General features: G+C 44.8%; 1 protein-coding gene across 1 annotated transcript in view; it reads left to right on the top strand.

Annotated features, from left to right (window-relative positions):
- LOC117526853 overlaps positions 1-25067 on the top strand; it is a 41808-nt gene that overhangs the window by 1562 nt on the left and 15179 nt on the right. Inside the window, exons 2-3 of the mRNA XM_034188930.1 lie at positions 14168-16238; positions 16815-16914. Of these exons, the coding sequence (XP_034044821.1) occupies positions 14168-16238; positions 16815-16914 (2171 nt within the window). The remainder of the gene's footprint in view (positions 1-14167; positions 16239-16814; positions 16915-25067) is intronic.

Below are 25067 nucleotides of genomic sequence, written 5' to 3'. Positions count from 1 at the left end.
TCGAGAAATTAAGCTGGTTTTCGGTGAAAAGTTTAACGGCTGATGAGAGATTATGGGGTGTTTCTGTCTGTGTAAGGACTTCCCACACAGCGGGACGTCCTGCAGCGCTTCCAGGCGCCGTCGTCGGCCTATTTCGACCTGAAAACATCCTAATTTAAGGCTTAATTCACCCAGGACATCGTGAGAGAACAGAAAAGATTCAGAAGAGGCCGGCATGAGGACTTTATGCGGACATTCCACTGTTTAAGGACATTTTTTAATGAAAGACGTGCGCGCAAATTCGCCAAGTCGTTTCTGTGACGACTCGGCAAATCTGTGTGCGCTGCGACTGGAAAAACACCTCCATGTTGAAAACCATTTGTAAAATTCAGGCGGCTTTTGATGGCTTTCAACAAGTGAGTAACTGAGAAATTGTTTAACAGCTTGGGCATGTTCCAACTTGCCCGTTAAGGTTTCCAACGGAGGTGTTTTCCTGTCGCGACCCCCCGCGGTCGGGTCCGACCCGACATGCGACTCCGCCCGCATGTTCTTTCATTACAAAATGTCCGTTAACAATGGAATGTCCGAATAAACTCCTCGTGCCGACTTCTTCTGAAAGTTCTCTGTTCTCTGACGACTTACTGGGTCAACAGAGCCTGAAATGTGGAAGTTTTCAACTTGAAACGGCAAGACGCTGCCGCCTCGAAGCGCAGATCGCCGTCAGGCGCCGTGGGCCGTCCTTACGGCGACACTACCAGACCAAAATCTCTCATCAGCCGTTAAAATTTTTACCGAAAACCAGCTGAATTTATCGAATGGTGTCCACTCAGTTGTGCCTTACAGTTTTGAAAAAAGTTTGATCAAACAAAGCAGCAGTCTCTGAGCCATTCATAAACAATGAAAAAAACGACGAGAGGGTGGGCCACTCCTCACTCAAAGACTGCCCACAGGCGAATGACGTAACCGACAGGCGTGAAAAAACTCTCGCATGCCCACGAGGGTTCAAGCATGTCTGATGTAATCACATGTGATTCAAATCTATATGGTTTTTGAAAAAAATAATAAGGTCAGATACTTTTCTAATAGACCTCGTATTTACAATTATATGCACTTACGTTCACACTTTTACTATAAAGATGATTTACTGCCCCCTGCTGGAAAGGTGTGTGACTCCAAAATGCAATTAGCAATGTTAGTTAATATTCATAGCTTCTCCAAAACTATTAGTCTTATCAGCATTCCATTTTGGCACGGTTCATCTTTGACCCAAAATACATACACCAAATGGTACGTTTGTTGAAAACAGCTTCCTGCGCTGCATGATAGTTGAAAGCTCCCCAGACCGAAATCTGGCATGGCGATCATCAGGAGAGAATGTGTCACTGTTTTGGACTTTTTTGCTTTAATAAGCTTTAATGACGCACTGAAGCCCCTCACCGATGTGAGGTCTCCGTGCCAGTTGGACTGTATGCCTTTACTGTCAACCATCAGGACTCGCTCCAGCTGGTGTCCTCTCTCTTCAACCAAATCCAGTGACTTGCTTTCTCAACAGTCTCCTGTAGAGCTTTTGTCATGGGATTCCCTTTCTCTGACCTAGTCCAGCCACTCTCATTCATTTTCTGATGCTAGCCGCGATGAAACCTCTGCAGTCGACTTCAACCGGGAAATGCATTATCTTCTATCCCGCCTCTTTGCATTCTTCGGCAAGGGCCTCATAACAATTTCTGCTCATGTGCCGCGCTGATATTATCTTTGTTTGGCACAGTGAGTTCCACCAGGTGCATCTCTTTCTCTTCCTCCCTTCATCTCACCAGGTCTGGCTTTTTCATTGTTTGGATGGGGAAGAATCTCTTGCAGCTCTCTCACTCTTCAGCTACCGCCCACTGACCACCACTCTGGCCTTCTGTGGCTTGGCTCACCTTCTTTCTTTCAGGAACCTTGCCTCCTTGCAGTACAAACCCAATCTTGCCCAGACCATGTTTCTGCGGCTCAGGAGCATATTTTCCCCTCTTCCACCTGCTCCTTTGCCACCTTGGTGAACACTTTGAGCACCTGATTCTGTCTCCAGGTGTACAGTGAGGGAAATAAATATTTGAACACCCTGCGATTTTGCAAGTTCTCCCACTTAGAAATCATGGAGGGGTCTGAAATTTTCATCTTAGGTGCATGTCCACTGTGAGAGACATAATCTAAAAAAAAAAAAAATCCGGAAATCACAATGTATGATTTTTTAATAATTTATTTGCATGTTACTACTGCAAATAAGTATTTGAACACCTACCAACCAGCAAGAATTCTGGCTCACACAGACCTGTTAATTTTTCTTTAAGAAGCCCTCTTATTCTGCACTCTTTACCTGTATTAATTGCACCTGTTTGAACTTGTTACCTGTATAAAAGACACCTGTTCACACACTCAGTCTATCACACTCCAACCTGTCCACCATAGCCAAGACCAAAGAGCTGTCTAAGGACACCAGGGACAAAACTGTAGACCTGCACAAGGCAGGGATGGACTACAGGACAACAGGCAAGCAGCTTGATAGAAGACAATAACTGTTATGATTATTTATTAGAAAGTGGAAGAAACACAAGATGACTGTCAGTCTCCCTTGGTCTGGGATTCCATGCAAGATCTCACTTTGTGGGGTAAGGATGATTCTGAGAAAGCTGAGAACTACACAGGAGGACCTGGTCAATGACATGAAGAGAGCTGGGACCACAGTCACAAAGATTACATTAGTAACACATGATGCTGTCATTGTTTAAAATCCTGCAGGGCAGCAAGGTCCCCCTGCTCAAGCCAGCACATGTCCAGGCGCATTTGAAGTTCACCAGTGACCATCTGGATGATCCAGAGGAGGCATGGGAAAAGGTCATGTGGTCAGATGAGACCAGAATAGAGCTTTTTGGAATCAACTCCACTTACCATGTTTAGAGAATGTGAACAACACCAAGAAAACCATCCCAACCGTGAAGCATGGAGGTGGAAACATCATACTCTGGGGGTGCTCTTCTGCAAAGGGGACAGTATTGAAGGGAGGATGGATGGGGTCATGTATTGCAAGATTTTGGCAAACAACCTCCTTCCCTCAGTAAGAGCATTGAAGATAGGTCATGGCTGGGTCTTCCAGCATGACAATGACCCCAAACACACAGCCAGGGCAACTAAGGAGGGACTCCGTAAGAAGCATTTCAAGGTCCTGGAGTGGCCTGGCCAGAATCTTTGGAGGGAGCTGAAACTCCAAACCTGAAAGATTTGGAGAAGATCTGTATGGAGGAGTGGACCAAAATCCCTGCTGCAGTGTGTGCAAACCTGGTGAAAAACTACAGGAAATGTTTGACCTCTGTAATCACAAACAAAGGCTGCTGTACCAAATATTAACATTGATTTTCACAGGTGTTGAAATACTTATTTGCAGCAGTAACATACAAATAAATTATTAAAAAATGATACATTGTGATTTCTGGATTTTTTTTTTTTTTTTTTTTTAGATTATGTCTCTCACAGTGGACATGCACCTAAGATGAAAATTTCAGACCCCTCCATGATTTGTAAGTGGGAGAACTTGCAAAATCGCAGGGTGTTCAAATACTTATTTTCCTTCACTGTTCTGTTCAGAGCCAGGTGGCAGTTAGAGAGGCTATGCTTCATGGTTCCTAATTTGCTGCATTTACACTTGTCATCTTCCTGGACCTTCCATCTGACTAGATTCACTGGTGAAGGCAGAACTTCGTAGGTGGACCGGAGAGGAAAGCTTAGTCTTGATGTGTTCCACTTCCAGATCTTGCTCCATCCAGTCTTTCTTCCCACCCGGTCACCTGTCCTTGCTGGGCACACTGGATGAGATGAGCCTTTCACCTCTCATTCTTCATCTTTCGCACCTGCCCTGCTGCAGATGTTCTCCTGTCCCATTGAGACATTTTCCTGAAAGGTCTGAAGTCGCCGTAGCCTAGTCCCAACTTGGCAGTCTGTACTGGGCCGGCAATGTCTCCTCGCTCCAACAAATAGATGATCTCATCAGTTGCCTCTTCCACCTTCCACTTTCTCGCTGTTCTGACATCCGGTGGCTTGCCACTGATTTCTTGGTCCCTCGACCCCCTCAGCATCATCACTGTCTTGACCTTTCCTGCCTTGTAGATCTCCACGATGGATGTGTAATGGTAACTGTAGCATGCCTTTCTGCCTGTACAGGGATGACGTGTTAATTGTCCATGATAGCCCAAGCCACTTCCTGATGTAGGTGTTACATGTTCTCTCAATCATCTCAACTCTCGACAGGACGACTTCGTACATTGTCGTACATTGTCAGCGGCCATGACAGTTGAGGGTAGAGGGCAAACTGTAGACACTATATCTTATACTTTCATGGCAGCTTTGTCTGGTCACTCACTTTCAGCCCATCTTCCACCTGCTTCATGATCGCCACACCTCAACTTCTGTCAGACAGAGTTCCTGCATACCACCGCCCCAAACTTTCCACAGGTTCATCTTTTACTGTGGGTATCTGTTCTCCTGCAATTGTGAACTTCTGTTGCTTTTGCTTCCCTTTGTGAATAGCCAGGCTTCTCGATTTCTTGGCTTTAAACTTCATCCTGGCCCAACAGTCAAGATGAAGTTTAAAGCCAAGAAGTACCAAACAGCATACCAAACAGCAAATGTCAGCTGTGATTTATTTGCCCCTGATCGAAGTTGCACGCATGCACAGCTGCTTGTATTTAATGCATGCGAATGTTTCTAATTTTAAACACAAACAGGGTGGGGATTAAACGGAAAACATATTTCACTCATGGTGTCAGCAACATGAGACTGAACTCACTCATGGTAACGGCCACATAACTTAACTAAAGGGACTAAACCAGTTACACATCAAAATTGCAATAAATCTATAACACTAACAGCACTATTAAACTACAATAACTACAATAATAACATTTAAAACCCCAAACTCCCATGGTGCATTGCAACACAACATGCATCGTTCACTGGTTCGCTAAAATTGCCAAATATTTGAACCAATTAACTTTCCGTTTTTGCAGCGTTCATCCTTGACTGAAAATACATAAACAGAAAATGTCAGCTCTTCTTGGGTTTTGAATGATTGAAGCCCCCCCCCCCTCCACACACACACACACACAGAGGCCACTTGGCTATTATACAACCTGGTCTCACGGCAAGTCGTGCTTCAGCAGCACAAAATATACATTAATCTATTGGTTCGTGATTTTGTGACGAAAAGCGCCTCATTTTCGTCACAGCAGCACAAATTCATTCTCATTCATTCTGTGATGGCTGCACAAAATTAAAAGTGAAGCGGTGGGGGTTGGGGTGGTTATGGTTAGGGTGGGGGGAAGGAGTAAGATTAGGTTATGGTTAAGGTTAGGATTGGGGGTGGGAGTAGGGTTAGGAATAGTGAGTTAAAAAAAGCTCCGTCATGAAAATTTGACTAATTTCGTCACAAGAGCACGAAAACAAAAAAAAAAAAAATGTGAGCAAATCTCTCAAACATGTCTAATTTTGCGAACTTAATGGGGAATCTGGAAAATCCACACATTCTCTTTTCAGTTATTACACATGAACAGAAAGTAACCTCTCCAAATACATTTGAAAGCTTTAATGCTGCTCAGCTCGTGTTACAACCTTCTGACTTCACAGGAACCCAGCTTGCATTCAGATTTGCAATAATTAACTAATTACATATATATATGCGAAAATTTCATGTTCATGTAAAAATGGAATTATGTCAGGAAATGCATTCACTGTAAAACGTGTGCCAAATCCCAAAATGCATTTCTTAGGTATAAATGGATTTATGCCACAAATCAATATTTATGACAAAAAAGGAAAAGGAGATCAAAGCATGATTGTCTCAATTTAAAGTGATGAATTAAATTTGGTACATTTTAGCTCATCTTATTGTTGTGTAATTAGTTTTCTTGTATATTCTTTGCCCTGGTAAATGCGTAAAGCTTTTACAGGAAAAATGTTGGTCAGCGGGTTGGTTTGTCCGTCCCAGCTTGTGTAAGCATGAACTCGAAATCGATAAATGCTAACATGTTGTAACTCATGGAATTAAAAGAGCTCATAACGAAGTGGTTCAATTAACCAGATCTAACTGACTGGTTAACTAACTAGATCTCTCTCTCTCTCTCTCTCTCTCTCTCTCTCTCTCTCTCTCTCTATATATATATATATTTAAATAATAATAATTTTATTTTGTCTATGTAATATTCCACAGACATGTCTTCCCCCTGCTGGATGGTTAGTGAAGGGGCCTGTCTTCATGTGATATGATCTGTGGGGAAAAAAATTGACATGCACTATGTGTGCAGTTATTTTTCTGTAAAATCCGAATTAACGATGGTTTAGAACAGGGGTGCTCAAGTTCGGTCCTTGAGAGTTATCTTCCTGATACTCTTAGTTGTCTCCCTGCTCCAACACACCTGAATCCAATGAAAGACTCGTTAGCAGGCTTTTAATGAGTCTTTCATTGGATTCAGGTGTGTTGGAGCAGGGAGACAACTAAGAGTATCAGGAAGGTAGCTCTCGATGACCAAACTTGAGCACCCCTGGTTTAGAACATGTCACTGGGGATGATACCACAATCTTTTTGTCGGTACTGTAAATTATTGTTGGCAAACTTGAAACACTGTTGCGGAATGCTTCAAAACCCGTGTCTTGGGTTCCAAAGGTCATATCAAAAAGAACACATCACATTCTGCGCTAAGTGCGGCATCAGTACGTTACCAACTGTTTTGAAGTAAATCTATTGAAACATTCCAGTTGATTTAGACCCTCTGGTGTTGAAACATAACATAACACAAGTCAACGAATTGAGATCGCAGTGTTTTCTCTCATAAAAAAAGTTCAAACTTAGCACAAAATGAAAAAAAAAAACGTTGAATGAAAAAGTTGTACAAGCAGGTACATTACTTTTTTATTGTCCAAAAGCAAATTTAAGTTGTAAAATGTGTTTGATACAATGGGTGTAGTGACTTTGAGTTAACATTATTTAGAGGAACTCTCAATTCCAGAGACACACAGGGACCAAATTAAAGAAATGAAAGTTGTGATCACTATATGAGGTCTATTAGAAAAGAAACCGACAGTTTTATTTTTTAAAAAACTATATGGATTTGAATCACTGAAAACACCTCTGTGAAAACACCTCCGTGTTGATAACCATTTGTAAAATCCAGGCGGCTTTTAGTGGCTTTCAGTTGAGTATCTGAGAAATTGTTTAACAGCAGGGCATGTTCCATCTTGTCCTTAAGGCTTCCAACGGAGGTGTTTTTCCTGTGGTGGGCGCGCCGCGCCGGCTGCGAGCCGACGCACCAATCCGTCCGCACGTCTTTCATTAAAAAAATCTCCTTTAACAGTGGAATGTCCGGATAAACTGCTGATTCTGACCTCTTCTGAAAGTTCTCTGTTCTCTCACGACGTCCTGGGTCTACAGAGGCTTAAATTTGGAGGTTTTCAGCTTGAAACAGGATGACGACGTCGCCTCGGAGCGCTGTGCGCCGTCTTGCTCTGTGGGAAGTCCTTACAGCAATAGAAACAATCCAAAATCTCTCATCAGCCGTTAAAATTTTCACAGAAAACCAGCTGAATTTCTCAAATGGTGTCCACTCGGATGTGCCTCACAGTTTTTGAAAAAAGTTTGATCAAGCACAGCGCCAGTCTCTCAGCAACTTCTCAGACAAAGGAATTCCGACGAGGGGGCTGGACCACTCCTTCCACAAGACGTGCTCACAGGCGAATGACGTCACCGACAGGCGTGAAAAAACTCACGCATGCCCACGAGGGTTCAAGCTTGGCTGATGTAATCACACGTGATTCAAATCCATATGGTTTTTAAAAAAAAATAATAAGGTTGGATACTTTTCTAACCGACCTCGTATTTAGCATTTTACATCCAACAGAAGCTAAGCAGACACACAATCTGAAGACTTAAGCAGGTGCAGTTTGCTTAAAAAACATTCAGTATCACACAGTCAAATTAAACTACCTCTGATGATTGACTTGCATACAAATAGCCATGTATAAATATATATATGTATATATATATATATATATATATATATATATATATATATATATATATATATATATATATAGTAGTGCTATGTGACTAAAAAGATTAATCCAGGTTTTGAGTATATTTCTTATTGTTACATGGGAAACAAGGTACCAGTAGATTCAATAGATTCTCACAAATCCAACAAGACCAAGCATTCATGATATGCACACTCTTAAGGCTATAAAATTGGGCTATTAGTAAAAGAAAAGTAGAAAAGGTGGTGTTCACAATAATACAACCCCCGGCAAAAATTATAGAATCACCGGCCTCGGAGGATGTTCATTCAGTTGTTTAATTTTGTAGAAAAAAACCAGATCACAGACATGACACTAGACTAAAGTCATTTCAAATGGCAACTTTCTGGCTTTAAGAAACACTATAAGAAATCAGGAAAAAAAATTGTGGCAGGTAGTAACGGTTACTTTTTTAGACCAAGCAGAGGAAAAAAATATGGAATCACTCAATTCTGAGGAAAAAATTATGGAATCATGAAAAACAAAAGAACGCTCCAACACATCACTAGTATTTTGTTGCACCACCTCTGGCTTTTATAACAGCTTACAGTCTCTGAGACATGGACTTAATGAGTGACAAACAGTACTCTTCATCAATCTGGCTCCAACTTTCTCTGATTGCTGTTGCCAGATCAGCTTTGCAGGTTGGAGCCTTGTCATGGACCATTTTCTTCAACTTCCACCAAAGATTTTCAATTGGATTAAGATCCGGACTATTTGCAGGCCATGACATTGACCCTATGTGTCTTTTTGCAAGGAATGTTTTCACAGTTTTTGCTCTATGGCAAGATGCATTATCATCTTGAAAAATGATTTCATCATCCTCAAACATCCTTTCAATTGATGGGATAAGAAAAGTGTCCAAAATATCAACGTAAACTTGTGCATTTATTGATGATGTAATGACAGCCATCTCCCCAGTGCCTTTACCTGACATGCAGCCCCATATCATCAATGACTGTGGAAATTTACATGTTCTCTTCAGGCAGTCATCTTTATAAATCTCATTGGAATGGCACCAAACAAAAGTTCCAGCATCATCACCTTGCCCAATGCAGATTTGAGATTCATCACTGAATATGACTTTCATCCAGTCATCCACAGTCCACGATTGCTTTTCCTTAGCCCATTGTAACCTTGTTTTTTTCTGTTTAGGTGTTAATGATGGCTTTCATTTAGCTTTTCTGTATGTAAATCCCATTTCCTTTAGGCGGTTTCTTACAGTTCGGTCACAGACGTTGACTCCAGTTTCCTCCCATTCGTTCCTCATTTGTTTTGTTGTGCATTTTCGATTTTTGAGACATACTGCTTTAAGTTTTCTGTCTTGACGCTTTGATGTCTTCCTTGGTCTACCAGTATGTCTGCCTTTAACAACCTTCCCATGTTGTTTGTATTTGGTCCAGAGTTTAGACACAGCTGACTGTGAACAACCAACATCTTTTGCAACATTGCGTGATGATTTACCCTCTTTTAAGAGTTTGATAATCCTCTCCTTTGTTTCAATTGACATCTCTCGTGTTGGAGCCATGATTCATGTCAGTCCACTTGGTGCAACAGCTCTCCAAGGTGTGATCACTCCTTTTTAGATGCAGACTAACAAGCAGATGTGATTTGATGCAGGTGTTAGTTTTGGGGATGAAAATTTACAGGGTGATTCCATAATTTATTCCTCAGAATTGAGTAAGTCCATATTTTTTCCTCTGCTTTGTCTAAAAAAGTAACCGTTACTGACTACCACAATCTTTTTTTCTTGATTTCTTATAGTGTTTCTTAAAGCCAGAAAGTTGCCATTTGAAATGACTTTAGTTTTGTGTCATGTCTGTGATCTGCTTTTTTTCTACAAAATTAAACAACTGAATGAACATCCTCCGAGGCCGGTGATTCCATAATTTTTGCCAGGGGTTGTATATTTCCTATTGTTACATGGGAAACAAGGTACCAGTAGATTCGGTAGATTCTCACAAATCCAACAAGACCAAGCATTCTGGACGCTGTCTTGATCCGGTATGTCATCTGACTAGCACAGGAATTGTGAAAAGACGTGGACATCAGCACTTTTCCTGGCACATTCCACCATTACAGGAGTTTTTTTTTCATCGAAAAAGAAGCCGAGGGACGCGCCACTGTGCCGCTCTTGACGCGGCACAAAACCACCTCGGTGTTGGTCTCTCAGGACGGCTTTCAGACGGATTCCAGTTGCTTTTCTGTCGTGTGAATATCCGAGAAATTGAGCTTGAGCTGGACAAGCCCCAACATGTCCCATGAGGCTTCATCACAGCGTTTCTTTGCATCGACCGGCTGCGCCACGACATGCCGAACTGCTCCGCACGTCTGTCTTAATGTGCCGGAAAAAGTGCTGATGTCCACGTCTTTTCACAATTCCTGTGCTAGTCAGAGGACATACCGGATCAAGACAGCGTCCAGTTTAGAAATGAACGGCACATTTCACTGTTACAGGAGTTTTTGTCATGGAAAGAGGAACAAAGGCGGAGGAATTCCACGCGTCGCGACGGAGCTGCATGGCGAAAAGAAACGCCGTGATGAAGCCTCACAGGACATGTTCTGACATGTTCAGCTCATGCACAATCACAATCGGATATTCACACGACTGGAAAGCAACCGGAATCCGTCTGAAATCCACCTTTAAGTCGTCCTGTAAGACCAACACCGGTGGTTTTGTCCCGCGTAATGAACGGCTCCGTGGCGCGTCCCTCGGCTTCTTAATCCATGAAAAAAAAACTCCTGTAACAGTGGAATGTGCCGGAAAAAGTGCTGATGTCCACATCTTCTGCCTTTTTGTGAAAGTCAGACAAGATCCCAGATCAACAAAGCTTTCACGTTGGAAATGATCTGGTTGTTTGTGCGGGGTGTCAGCCTGTCCATCGGCGCTGGGAGCGCGCTGCGCTCTCAGCAGTTGTGGGCCATCCTTAAAAATTAATATGGCTTTCAGGGACAATTTTATGGTGATTAAACACCCCATAAAATTGTCCCTGAAAGCCATATTAATTTTTCGAACAGTGTCCACCTGGAGGTCTCTTACAGTTTCTGGAAAAAAATTGATGCAGCAAAGATCCAAATCGTTCATTTATTCGCAATAAAAAATAGACGAGAGGGGTGGACCACACCTCACTCAAAGCCTGCTCACAGGTGAATGAAGCAACTGACAGGCATGAAAAAACTCACACTGTTGTGAAAGTGTAGGAACACGGACCCACAACAGGGGGCGTAAAAGAACGGGCAATGGATAAGCCAAACAGTAACAATTTAATGTTGTAAATTGTGCACAACGGAATACAGAGAACAATCAGTTTGGGACTACAGTCAATTACACGTTGGGTGACGTGTGGGCAGGCTTGAGGATAGGAGACGCCCATCCAGAACCGAGCCGGATCCCACACGGCCCTCACCGCCAACGGACCTGAAGAACACCGGAGCCGCCATGTCCTGGGTCCCCAGGTGGTCACCGTCTTCAGCTGTCAGACCTGGTACTGCTGGCAGAGAATAGAAACAGCACAGGTGAGTGTGAGTACGCACACTCAGTAATCCCACAGTCTGTGTTCAGTAAGGAGGGAGCACCTCCACCTCCAATCACACACTCGTGCAGCTCCTGTCTAACCACTTATCTGGTTGGGGTGTGAAGCGAAGCCGTCGCTGATCACACCAAACGCCAATCCCACAGATAAGGCAACACCACAGGAAAACGGCTGCAAAAGAAGTTCAGACTATAAGTCAGTGTTAAGTTCAGCAGAGAAATTACCTCCAAGGTAGCTGATTTCTCGGCGGGGAGGTGGAGTTGCAGTCCGGCCTTTATGGTGATGGTGTTGAGTAGTGGATGAGTGACAGCTGGTACGGATGATGAGTGACAGCTGTCACTCCCGGTCGCTCCGACGCCCTCTCGTGCTTGAAGCCCGCACTTCAAGCAGGGAGCCATCTTGTGGTGGTGGGCCAGCAGTACCTCCTCTTCAGTGGCCCACACAACACATGCATGCGCATGAGGGTTCAAGCTTGGCTGACGCAATCACACGTGATTCAAATCCATATGGTTTTTGAAAAAAATAATGTCGGATAGTTTTCTAACAGATCTCGTAAATAAATATAAACCTGGATTAATCTTTTTAGTTACATAGCACTACTATTATTCTGAACACTACTGTATTTATATGTATATATATATATATATATATATATATATATATATATATATATATATATATATATATATATATATGTGTGTGTGTGTGTGTGTGTGTGTGTGTGTGTAGAAGTAAATTAATTAGGCTTGCTTTTTACCTCCGAGCAAGCCCAGTTAATTTCCTTTTACAACAAGCAACAAGCAATATGCTATTTTTTTTTTAGATGAAATGTTGTTTTGATTGAGTCTTACTCATAAAGGACAAATGACACAATTATTATGAAATGAAATTAATCACCTCTGGATGACGGGTCACTTTCTTTGTCATTCATTGAACATTTGTCTTTACACTTGTGCCTCAGGGGACAGAGTGTTCAACACTCATAAAGTCACTTATTACACTTCAGGCTTCTTCTTTTTTTTTTGTCTGTACGAGGACAGACAGATCCTCGTACAGACACACAGAGGCATGCAGCATGCAGTCTGAATCTTGCATGTCAGTTTAAAATGATTCTGATTCACAAATATACACATGGTGGTGAGAAGAAAATTGGCTGGTAGACATAAATTTCATAGATCTGGGGGTGATTTTGTGGATGCACTTATTTTATGCATGGAGCAAGAACATTTGTGTGCACATATTGATGAATGAGGCCCATTGCGTGCACAGGATGTCAACATCAGATCAAGATAATCATAGTTAAACCATTTAAATTAATTGCAAAGCCATTCCTTGTTATTTTCTTAGCGTGATGTCACTGAAACAACCCGACAGCATTCCCAGCAACACTAGTTGACAAGGCAAAAAGACAAATGTTGACAAAGCTTTTAGCTGAGTGGATACTCTGTGCTAGTATAAAGGTTTGTGTGAGCCAAAAGTAAAGTTTAAATGGATACATTTCTGAATGTTTATTTTGTTTTTACTTTGTAAAGTTAGTTACAAACAAAGTTAATGTTCCTGTTTTGTTAACAGCTTTTTAGATGTTTCTCACCCTGTCCTCTGTATCTTCATCTGTCATAAAAACCACCTGCATGTCCTCCCTCAACACATTCATAAACCTCCCTCTTCTCCTCCTGCCTGGTGGCTCCATCCTCAGCATCCTTCTCCCTATATAACCTAGGTCCCTCCTCTGCACATGTCCAAACCATCTCAGTCTCACCTGTCTGACTTTGTCTCCAAACCATTCCACCTGAGTTGTCCCTCTGATATGTTCATTCCTAATCCTGTCCGTCCTCATCACTCCCAAAGACAATCGCAACATCTTCAGCTCTGCCACCTCCATCTCTGCCTCCTGTCTTTTTATTAGTGCCACCGTCTCTAAGCCATACAACATAGCTGGTCTCACTACTGAATAGAATAGAATAGAACCTTTATTGTCATTGCACATATATACGAACCTATTCCAGCAGTCATAGAGTGCAAGGTGCGGTACACCCTGGACACTGATGCCAGTCTGTCGCAGGGCCACATGTAGACAAACACATTCACACCCACATGCACACCTACGGACAATTAAAATTTCCAGTTCACCTAACCTGCATGTCTTTGGATGTGGGAGGAAGCCGGAGCACCCGGAGGAAACCCACACAAACATGGGGAGAACATGCAAACTCCACACAGAAAGGAGACAGGTGGGAATCGAACCCATGACCTTTTTGTTGTGAGGCAACAGTGCTAACCACTAATCTACCGTGCTGCCCAATAATGTATTAGTATTACAGCAATATTACATTACATACTACATATTAGAATGAACATTACATATTACAATACATTCACACACACACACACACACACACACACACACACACACACACACACACACACACACACACACACACACACACACACACACACACACATTCAAAAACATTGCTTAAGATAATTATATTTTATTAACAAGTTTCCAGGAAGAAGTACTCAGATTACTGTCATCTGCTCCTCCCTCTCATCAATTTCAGATTCCATTTTTTGTGAACAGTTTCTGGCAACTTTCAACATGGGTGGAGTTACTGGAAAGGTGTGGTTTAATGGCACTTCGCAGACAGCTACTGTCAATGTGACTGGCACCGGATCCTGCTCTTCCCTGAATGCTTCCCTCAGTGTGTTCCCTGTCATGTACGGCCATTTTCCTGATCCCTGTTCTGAAGCAAATATCGGCTCTAGTATCCACACCTTCACAGTTGACCCAACCTCAAACGCTGCCATCAATGTGTCCAGCTTGTTTAACCAAAGGTCAAACCTGGCTGACTTGTCACTGACTATATACACTTGTAATGGCACCAAAGTGTGTGCAGTTGTGAGTCAAGAAAAAACTGTCATGACAAGTCAGGCCAGATTCAACGGTCTCATTGCAGGAAACATTTACATCCGGTTTAACACAGGAGTGACCAACACCAGGCTTCTTACAGATCTAGTTACAAATAGTCAGGCCACACAAACTAATATCACTCTTCATGGATCTGCAACCTCTGCCACGAGCTGTGACAGCCTTCTAGCAAACTTAAATCCATCAACTTTGATTGTGCTAGGTGTTGTGAGGGTTGGCACACCTCTGCAACCTGCAAAATCCCGACTGGACCTGTCATCATTCAACAATTCCACTTTGTTCCTTGTCCTTAATATAAGCTCAGGTTATCGTTGTGCTCAGGTCTATACTGTCAAAGAGAAACAAGTGAGTGCACCTGTGAACATGAGAGGAATCAAAGGATATTTCCAATTCCGTCAGGCTTCTCAACTTGATGTGACAGAAGTGAGGATAAATCTGACCAACTTACAGGGAAAAGTAGGGTCATATCATGTCCACCATTTTCCCATACAGTACAGTTGGTTGCCTCGTTCTGCGGTTTGTTCAGTGGATAATGTTGGTGGGCATTGGAATCCATTCATGCTCAATCGGATGGACTCTACATATCCAAATGGACCAGGGTCAACGCATGACATGTATGAGGTTGGTGACCTCAGCACCAAGCATGCTTCCCTTATGGGTAAAAATGAGACAAACATGATGTTCACTGACTTCAACCTTCCTCTCTTTGGATGGAACAGCATTGTAGGCCGACCAGTTATCATTCATCTTTTAAATGGCACAAATTATGTGTGCGCCAACATTGGCTATCCTGGTGAAGTGGTAACAGCCAGAGCCCGATTTCAGAGCCTTGTAGTTGGTGAAATTTGGTTCACCCAGCTGATGAACAACCCTCTGTCTGATGTATCTATCTTTATGGATTTGGCATATGGAAATCCCAATACAGCTGCCACAAAAAACCACAACTGGCATGTTCACATGTACCCTATCAGCTCAGAGAGGGATGATGATGATCGGCGCTGCAGCACAACAGGGGGTCACTGGAACCCATTTAACATTAACACAACAGACATCAGCTATGCCATGAACTGTGGCCGATTCACCCCACTATCCTGCGAGGTGGGAGACCTCACCGGAAAACACAGCACCATCAACCTTAACAGTAATGTGGGTGGAGTGGAAGCAAAATACTTCTTTACTGATGTTAATTCCTGGTTACAGCCAGGAGTGATTGGCCGTTCTGTAGTCATTCATGCACCGGAACGAGGTGGACCAAGAATTGATTGTGCAAACATTACCATGGTGCGATTTCCCAAAGCAAATACAGGTTCCTGGTTAGGTCCTTCGATGGTGACTGGGGAGCTGAAGTTTTCTGAATCTGTCCTACAAGGTCCCACTAAGATAGATGTGTCTCTGATGAACCTGAACGAGGCTGGTGGCTATCATGTTCACATGTTGCCCATCAAGAATAGCAGCTCAGATCCATGCTCCAATGCAAACATTATGGGCCACTACAACCCACTGGGCATTGCCATATCAAATTCCCCATTGCCTGGAACTGGAACTGTGGATGAGTATGAGGTTGGAGACATCAGTGGGAAGTTTGGATTGCTAACTAACCTCACAATGCTTCAGGATGTGTTCATGGATGCCAACTTGCCATTGGCAGGGCCATATAGCATAGTGGGAAGGTCAATGGTGCTCCACCATACCAACGGATCCAGGTGAGTACCTGAATTACTATTTTTGTATGTATGTAAGACATGTAATACGTAGAAAAAAGTTACATAAAACATAAGAGTGACAGTTTCTTATAGTCAGAACACCAACTATGTATACCGTAAATACTATGTTGCAGCCACAAACTGTAGTTTAACACTTTATGTACACCAGCAAACAAAATGGACTTAACATGCAAAAATATCACTGGCACAAAAAAGAATTGGCGAACACACTGAGTTCAATTTGGGTCTTAGTGGCACAAATCCTTTTGAGGTTTTGTGTTATAAAAGTTAGACAATCCACTCATTCACAGAGAATGACTCAACAAAATACTGTAAATTAAAAAATCCTATATGAAAACTGTGTCGGATACACAGTAAAATCACCAGTGTTAAATTAACACTGACAGCGAACATATGGTCCCACTCTGACCAGAGTATGACCATATATACACTGGCAGTGTTAATTTAACATGATCAGTGTTAGTTTTACACTGGTGATTTTACTGTGTAGGATTCATGTTGTGTGTGTATTTGTGGTTCTGTTCAAGTGTACATGTCTGTTTGTTTTCTTTACAGAATACGGTGTGCAAACATCACATCTGACAATGGCACAGATGGTCAGTGGATATCAGCGAAGGCTGTCTTCACTGATACAGTAAATGGGGAAGTAAGACTGGTGAGATAAGATTTTTCTGATTGTCTCATAAGCATTGAAAATTACAAAATCACCGGCATGTATAACTCTGAATGAGAGAACAGATACGTAAAAGAATGAGGCCATCCTACACACACACACACACACACACACACACACACATATATATATATATATATATATATATATATATATATATATATATATATATATATATATATATATATATATATATATATATATATATATATATATACCACACGTTCTTAAATATTCATACATTAGTGGCTTAAACTTGAGTTCTAAAATTTTTTTTCCACAGCTGCCATTAATGAGAAACTAGCTGATGACACCATCAGCATTTTTTGTAGCAGGCTGTAAACATTTGCTGTAAATTCAGTAAGTTTAACATGGGTTTCTATGGGCCAGGTTCAAGTGGCTCTTAAAGGAATGGCACGTTTTCACACTTCTGCACTGGCTTAGTTTTCAGCAGTCAAGGTTGTTGGTGTGGCCCATCCCCTCCAGGCTGTCAACATGATTAATGACAAATAATAAATACTTTCTTGTAAGTCAACATATTAAAATGACATTTAATGAGTTCACATCTGATAAATTTTGATCTACAAGTTTAATTAAAAAAATCTTTGTTTTGCCCATGTAACATCCTGTGTACATGTCTGCCCCTGCTGTGTGGTTAGTGGATACTTTTCCAAGCAGAAATATGCTGTATCAGAGAAGTAAACCAATATCTTTTGAGTGTTTTACTCACTTCCTTATTATTCAAGTGCAAATCACCACAAGCAATTTCTAGTTTTCTCCACAGCATTATGTTTGTGACTGGAGATATATTCAAAATGATAGCAGTTATGAAGAGGGCCCATTTAATTACTGATGTTCAAAGACACTTAACTCTGACTCTCAGTTTGTGCCTTCAGAAACAAAATGTTCTTCATCACATACACCACGATACACTTAATTAAAATAGCAGCTCATAACAGCGGCTGATGTCATTTTAACTCAGCTCCCTGGTTTTTCTTGCACAAGCTCAATGTGAAAATGATTATATGAGGTACATTATGTTGCAGCATGTTCATGTCGAAGAGATAGAGTTACAAAAGAAGTATTCACTCCAAGCAGACTGGACATAATGTAGAAAAATGTTTCTTCTTTGGTACTTTGTTACATAACAAACTGAAATAAGATATACCGCCAGGACTATAAATATTTGGACAGTGATATTATTTTGCCATTTTGCTTTTGTGCGCTATGATAATGGAATTGTAGTGAAAGGTTTAACTACAAATAGACAGCAGGCCATGGAAGTGTTTTGGCTTCATTTAGAAAATAGTGCAGTCCTCTGATTGGTTTTACACACTAACATTATTATTTGATCATATGGTTAATACTTAAGAAAAAACAGCATTGTTCTCCAAAATCTTCTGTCCCACTAATGAGATAATCCAGTAATGAATAAAATACCATTTCAACAAGAATTCCTTTAAAAGGGAAGGAACAGCGTGTACTACAGACAAGTTTGAAATGATATTAAATTAAATTAAATGATATCAAAATGATATTAAATTGTTTTTACTAAAGCATGTTGTCGAGGGGTTGTTTGAATTTTATAACATGTACTTGATGTACATTACTTCAAAATACCAGGAATTTCATATAACCAGTTGTGAAAATACTTGTTTATTGTTGTTCACAAACAAATAATTGTGTAATTTGGATGGAGTGTATATTATTGGATATTATGATTTGTTTTGTACATTAATCATAGCTACCATTTCTTACACACACCAATGAATGATTGCTTAAAAACTAAGTTAATTTCACACACTTACTACAGATGCTCAAAAACCTGTACACACACATTTCCAGTGGACCAAGGAAATATGAAATATGCTCGGTGAAAACATTTTTCAGATCTTAATAATCTTTGGAGTTCTTTGTGCTTTTGGTTCCAGCATGATTGTTGTGTGTGGGCCGCCAGAAGAGGAGGTACTGCTGGCTCACCATCAGAGGGCGCCCTGCCTGAAGTGCGGGCTTCAGGCACGAGAGGGCGCTGCCGCCATGGACACAGCCGGGGGTGACAGCTGTCATTCATTTCCTCTTGACAGCTGTCACCCATCTACTCAACGTCCTCTCACTCCATAAAGACCAGACGTCATCTCCACCTCGTTGCCGAGATATCATACTTCATTGGAGGTAATATCCTCAGCCATTTGTGATTGCAATATTTGTATATTGTGAGTGTTTGCAGGAGTACTGGTACCTCCGTCGGTGAAAGCTGAGAGAGCGTTGAAGGCACTCTTTTCCCCTGAGGAAGCTACAGTACTCTGCAGTTATTGAGTGAGAGGTGGAGGTGGCATTCCCACCGCTGTTGTTACTGGGTGTACACACACCCACACTTGATTGTCTTTGTTCTCGCCAGCAGTACCAGATCCGACAGTCGGGGACGGTGATCACCTGGGAATTCGGGACTTGGCGGCTCCAGTATTCACCAGGTTCTGTGGCGGCGGAAATTGTGTGGTTCCGGCTCTTCTCAGGACAGACGTCTTCTATCCTCGAGCCTGCCCACACGTCACCTTTGTAGATTGACTGTAATTATATTCTGAGATTGTCTGTATGTTCGTTGTGCACATTTCACAACATTAAATTGTTACCTTTTGGCTCATCTATTGGCCGTTCATTTACGCCCCCTGTTGTGGGTCCGTGTCACTACACTTTCACAACAGGATATCTCGGCCAGCGTCATGGACTCCGAGGGGCGTCACCCGGCTGTTGAACGACCAATGGGAGAGCAGGGAGCGCAGGCGTCTGCAGGAGGCGTGATTGGTGAGCTGCAGCACATTCTCACCGCCTTTACGGCTCGGTTGGATCAGATGACCGAGCAAAACATCCTCCTGAACCGCAGGGTGGAGGCTCTCTCCGCACAGATGGCGGCGATCACTCAGGGCGCTGCTGCAGCTCCTCCTCCTGCCGACCCTGTGCAGGATATGAACGTCCCAGTGGTGGTTCAACAACCCCTCCCACCATCCCCTGAAGCATACATAAGCCCTCCTGAGCCGTACGGAGGTTGTGTGGAGACGTGCGCGGACTTTCTCATGCAGTGTTCGCTCGTCTTCGCACAACGTCCCGTCATGTACGCGTCAGATGCTAGTAAAATAGCTTATGTGATTGCTCTGCTTCGGGGTAAGGCACGCGCCTGGGCTACAGCGCTCTGGGAACAGAACTCACGGTTGTTATCAGCATACACTGGGTTTGTGGGGGAGTTCAGAACAGTGTTTGATCACCCTAACAGAGGAGAGACCGCTTCAACTGTGCTGCTGTCAATGAGACAGGGACGCGAGAGCGCAGCCGCTTATGCAGTCAACTTCCGCATCGCGGCTGCGAGGTCCGGCTGGAATAACTTTGCGCTCCGCGCCGCCTTCATAATCGGACTGTCGTTGGTCCTGAAGGAGCAGCTGGTAGCTAAGGAGGAACCGCGGGATTTAGATGGGCTTATCGATCTTGTTATACGGTTAGACAATCGGTTGGAGGAACGCCGTCGGGAGCGAGGCGAAGGACGTGACCGGATACGCGCCGCCCCTCTCCCTTCCGGGTTCGAAAAGGGGCCGCCCTCCCCACGCTCCACAGCCGCAACGCTCTGTGGGGCAACAGCTCCCCCTGCTGACGTTGTTAGGGAAATGCACAGGGCCAAAATGAGGAGGCTGATCCGCGGGGAGTGTTTTCTCTGCAGCTCAAAGGAGCACACACAGAAAAACTGCCCCAAACGGCCAAAACAACAACCGACCTCAGAGACTGGGCTAAGGGGGGGTCAAAACATTCACGTGAGACACACACAGATTGTCACACGACTCCCAGTTACAATCCTGAGCGGGGATTTAACCCTTCAAGCCCCAGCACTGGTGGACACGGGGTCAGAAGGGAGTCTGCTAGACAGCAGATGGGCAAGGGAGGTAGGGCTCCCTCTGGTGGCGCTTCCTTTGCCATTGCAGGTGCGGGCACTAGATGCCACCCTCCTCCCTTTAATCACACACAAGACACAACCAGTAACTCTGGTGGTGTCTGGAAACCATCGGGAGGAGATTGAGTTTTTTGTAACTCCTTCTACCTCCCGCGTGATTTTGGGCTTCCCATGGATGTTGAAGCACAATCCCCGGATTGATTGGCCGTCTGGGGTGGTGGTTCAGTGGAGCGAGACCTGCCATCGGGTGTGTTTAGGATCCTCGGTTCCTCCCAGTTTACAGGCTAAGGAGGAGGTCAAAGTCCCTCCCAATCTGACGGCAGTGCCGGTTGAGTACCACGGTCTTGCTGACGTCTTCAGCAAGGATCTGGCACTCACCCTTCCGCCGCACCGTTCGTACGATTGTGCCATTGATTTGGTTCCAGGCGCTGAGTTCCCGTCCAGCAGGCTGTACAACCTCTCACGACCTGAGCGCGAATCAATGGAGACCTACATCCGGGACTCATTAGCTGCCGGGCTGATCCGGAACTCCTCCTCCCCGATGGGGGCAGGTTTCTTTTTTGTGGGCAAGAAAGATGGCGGACTCCGTCCATGCATTGATTACAGGGGGCTGAATGAGATTGCGGTTCGCAACCGATACCCGTTGCCATTGTTGGATTCCGTGTTCACCCCCCTGCATGGAGCCAAAATCTTTACTAAACTGGATCTTAGAAATGCGTATCACCTGGTTCGGATCCGGAAGGGAGACGAATGGAAGACGGCATTTAACACCCCGTTAGGTCACTTTGAGTACCTGGTCATGCCGTTCGGCCTCACCAACGCCCCCGCGACGTTCCAAGCCTTGGTTAATGACGTCTTGCGGGACTTCCTGCACCAATTCGTCTTTGTATATCTGGACGATATTCTCATCTTTTCTCCGGATCCTGAGACCCATGTCCAGCATGTACATCAGGTCCTGCAGCGGTTATTAGAGAACTGACTGTTTGTGAAGGGCGAGAAGTGCGAGTTTCACCGCACCTCTTTGTCCTTCCTGGGGTTTATCATCTCCTCTAACTCCGTCGCCCCTGATCCGGCCAAGGTTGCGGCGGTGAGAGATTGGCCCCAACCAACAAGCCGTAGAAAGCTGCAACAGTTCCTCGGCTTTGCTAATTTCTATAGGAGGTTCATTAAGGGCTACAGTCAGGTAGTTAGCCCCCTGACAGCCCTGACCTCTCCAAAAGTCCCCTTCACCTGGTCGGATCGGTGCGAAGCCGCGTTCAAGGAGTTGAAATGACGGTTCACTACTGCGCCAGTTTTGGTGCAGCCCGACCCTAGCCGCCAGTTCGTGGTTGAAGTGGACGCCTCTGACTCAGGGATAGGAGCCGTGCTATCCCAGAGCGGAGAGACCAATAAGGTTCTTCACCCGTGTGCCTACCTTTCACGCAGGTTGACCCCGGCTGAACGGAACTATGACGTCGGCAATCGAGAACTCCTTGCGGTGAAAGAGGCTTTTGAGGAGTGGAGACACCTGTTGGAGGGAGCGTCTGTGCCATTCACGGTTTTCACTGACCATCGGAACCTGGAGTATATCAGGACCGCCACCCTCATCTGGGACGTGGAGAAGACCGTCCGGGAGGCCCTGGCACGGAGCCCGGACCCCGGAACCGGTCCGAAGAACCGTCTGTACGTCCCACCAGAGGCCAGAGCTGCAGTCTTGGCTCTCAGCTCTCCTGTCATCCAGGGGTGCGAAGGACCGTGGCAGTTGTCCGGCAGCACTTCTGGTGGGCGTCTATGGAGGCCGACGTCCGGGAATATATCCAGGCCTGCACCACCTGTGCCAGGGGCAAGGCAGTACATAAGAAGGCCCAAGGACTCCTCCAGCTGCTGCCGGTGCCTCATCGCCCCTGGTCCCACATCGGCCTGGATTTCGTCACGGGCCTCCTGCCGTCCCAGGGCAACACCACCATCTTCACGATAGTGGACCAATTCTCCAAGGCGGCCCACTTCGTGGCCCTCCCGAAGCTCCCAACAGCCCAGGAGACAGCAGACCTCCTGGTCCACCACGTCGTCCGTCTGCATGGGATACCCTCCGACATCGTCTCTGATCGTGGTCCCCAGTTCTCCTCACACGTCTGGAGGAGCTTCTGCAGGGAACTGGGGGCCACCGTGAGCCTCTCGTCCGGGTACCATCCACAGATGAACGGACAGGCAGAGTGGGCCAACCAGGAACTGGAACAGACCCTCCGCTGCGTCACATCTGCACACCCGACGGCCTGGAGTAACCATCTGGCCTGGATCGAGTATGCGCATAACAGCCAGGTGTCTTCTGCCACCGGCCTCTCCCCATTTGAGGTGTGTTTGGGGTATCAGCCCCCGTTGTTTCCCGTGGTGGAGGGAGAGGTCGGTGTGCCCTCGGTCCAGGCCCACCTGCGGAAGTGCCGTCGGGTGTGGCGCTCCGCCCGTTCTGCCTTGTTGAAGGCCCGGACGAGGGCGAAGACCCATGCAGACCGCCGGCGATCCCCGGCCCCTGCTTACCAGCCCGGGCAGGAGGTGTGGCTTTCCACGAAGGACATCCCCCTCCAGGTGGACTCCCCGAAACTTCAGGGCAGGTACATTAGCCCCTTCAAGATCCTCAAAGTCCTCAGTCCTGCCGCAGTGAAGCTCCAACTCCCGGCTTCACTGCGGATCCATCCGGTTTTCCACGTGTCACGCATCAAACCTCACCACACCTCACCCCTCTGTGCTCCCGGACCGGCGCCACCTCCTGCTCGGATCATCGACGGGGAGCCGGCTTGGACGGTGCGCCGGCTCCTGGACGTCCGTCGGATGGGCCGGGGGTTCCAGTACTTGGTGGACTGGGAGGGGTATGGACCCGAAGAACGCTCCTGGGTGAAGAGGAGCTTCATCCTGGATCCGGCCCTCCTGGCCGACTTCTACCGTCGATACCCCAACAAGCCGGGTCGGGCACCAGGAGGCGCCCGTTGAGGGGGGGGTCCTGTTGTGTGTGGGCCGCCAGAAGAGGAGGTACTGCTGGCCCACCATCAGAGGGCGCCCTGCCTGAAGTGCGGGCTTCAGGCACGAGAGGGCGCTGCCGCCATGGACACAGCCGGGGGTGACAGCTGTCACTCATTTCCTCTTGACAGCTGTCACCCATCTACTCAACGTCCTCTCACTCCATAAAGACCAGACGTCATCTCCACCTCGTTGCCGAGATATCATACATCATTGGAGGTAATATCCTCAGCCATTTGTGATTGCAGTATTTGTATATTGTGAGTGTTTGCAGGAGTACTGGTACCTCCGTCGGTGAAAGCTGAGAGAGCGTTGAAGGCACTCTTTTCCCCTGAGGAAGCTACAGTACTCTGCAGTTATTGAGTGAGAGGTGGAGGTGGCATTCCCACCGCTGTTGTTACTGGGTGTACACACACCCACACTTGACTGTCTTTGTTCTCGCCAGCAGTACCAGATCCGACAGTCGGGGACGGTGATCACCTGGGAATTCGGGACTTGGCGGCTCCAGTATTCACCAAGTTCTGTGGCAGCGGAAATCGTGTGGTCCGGCTCTTCTCAGGACAGATGTCTTCTATCCTCGAGCCTGCCCACACGTCACCTTTGTGGATTGACTGTAATTATATTCTGAGATTGTCTGTATGTTCGTTGTGCACATTTCACAACATTAAATTGTTACCTTTTGGCTCATCTATTGGCCGTTCATTTGCGCCCCCTGTTGTGGGTCCGTGTCACTACACTTTCACAACAATGATAGCACCATGATTTGTCAAGCCCCAAGCCCCCAAGAAGCCAAGCAAGATATCAGTTCCATAAGATCAGTTCAAACTTCAAGCCTAAATTTACGAATGCTGGGGATGGGTGGGGCATCAATTAATGTTATTCTAAATTGGACTTTTCTTTAATGGGCCTTTATTCATTGATACTAGACAGCTGAAATGAACTAATTCTCATATTTGTAAGCTTTTACTCCTGAAAGTATGCAAAACTGTGATAGCATTTCATAAGAAACCTTGTCTTAAAAAACATTCCATGTGCATCAATCTACTATCAACTCAACCATAATTATTAAAGCTGAGGGTTCACACAAATTGATATGATGTTTAATATGTCCAAAATAGAACACATGGATGTGGTTTATGCTGTGACACCTTTCAGCTGAACATTTTTTTCTTTTCATTTATATAATTTGTCACTTCAATTGATTAAACAT

This window comes from Thalassophryne amazonica, chromosome 15 (genome assembly GCF_902500255.1).
Source record: "Thalassophryne amazonica chromosome 15, fThaAma1.1, whole genome shotgun sequence".
Classification (NCBI taxonomy): Eukaryota; Metazoa; Chordata; class Actinopteri; order Batrachoidiformes; family Batrachoididae; genus Thalassophryne; species Thalassophryne amazonica.
This window is presented reverse-complemented; position numbering and strand designations above follow the sequence as displayed.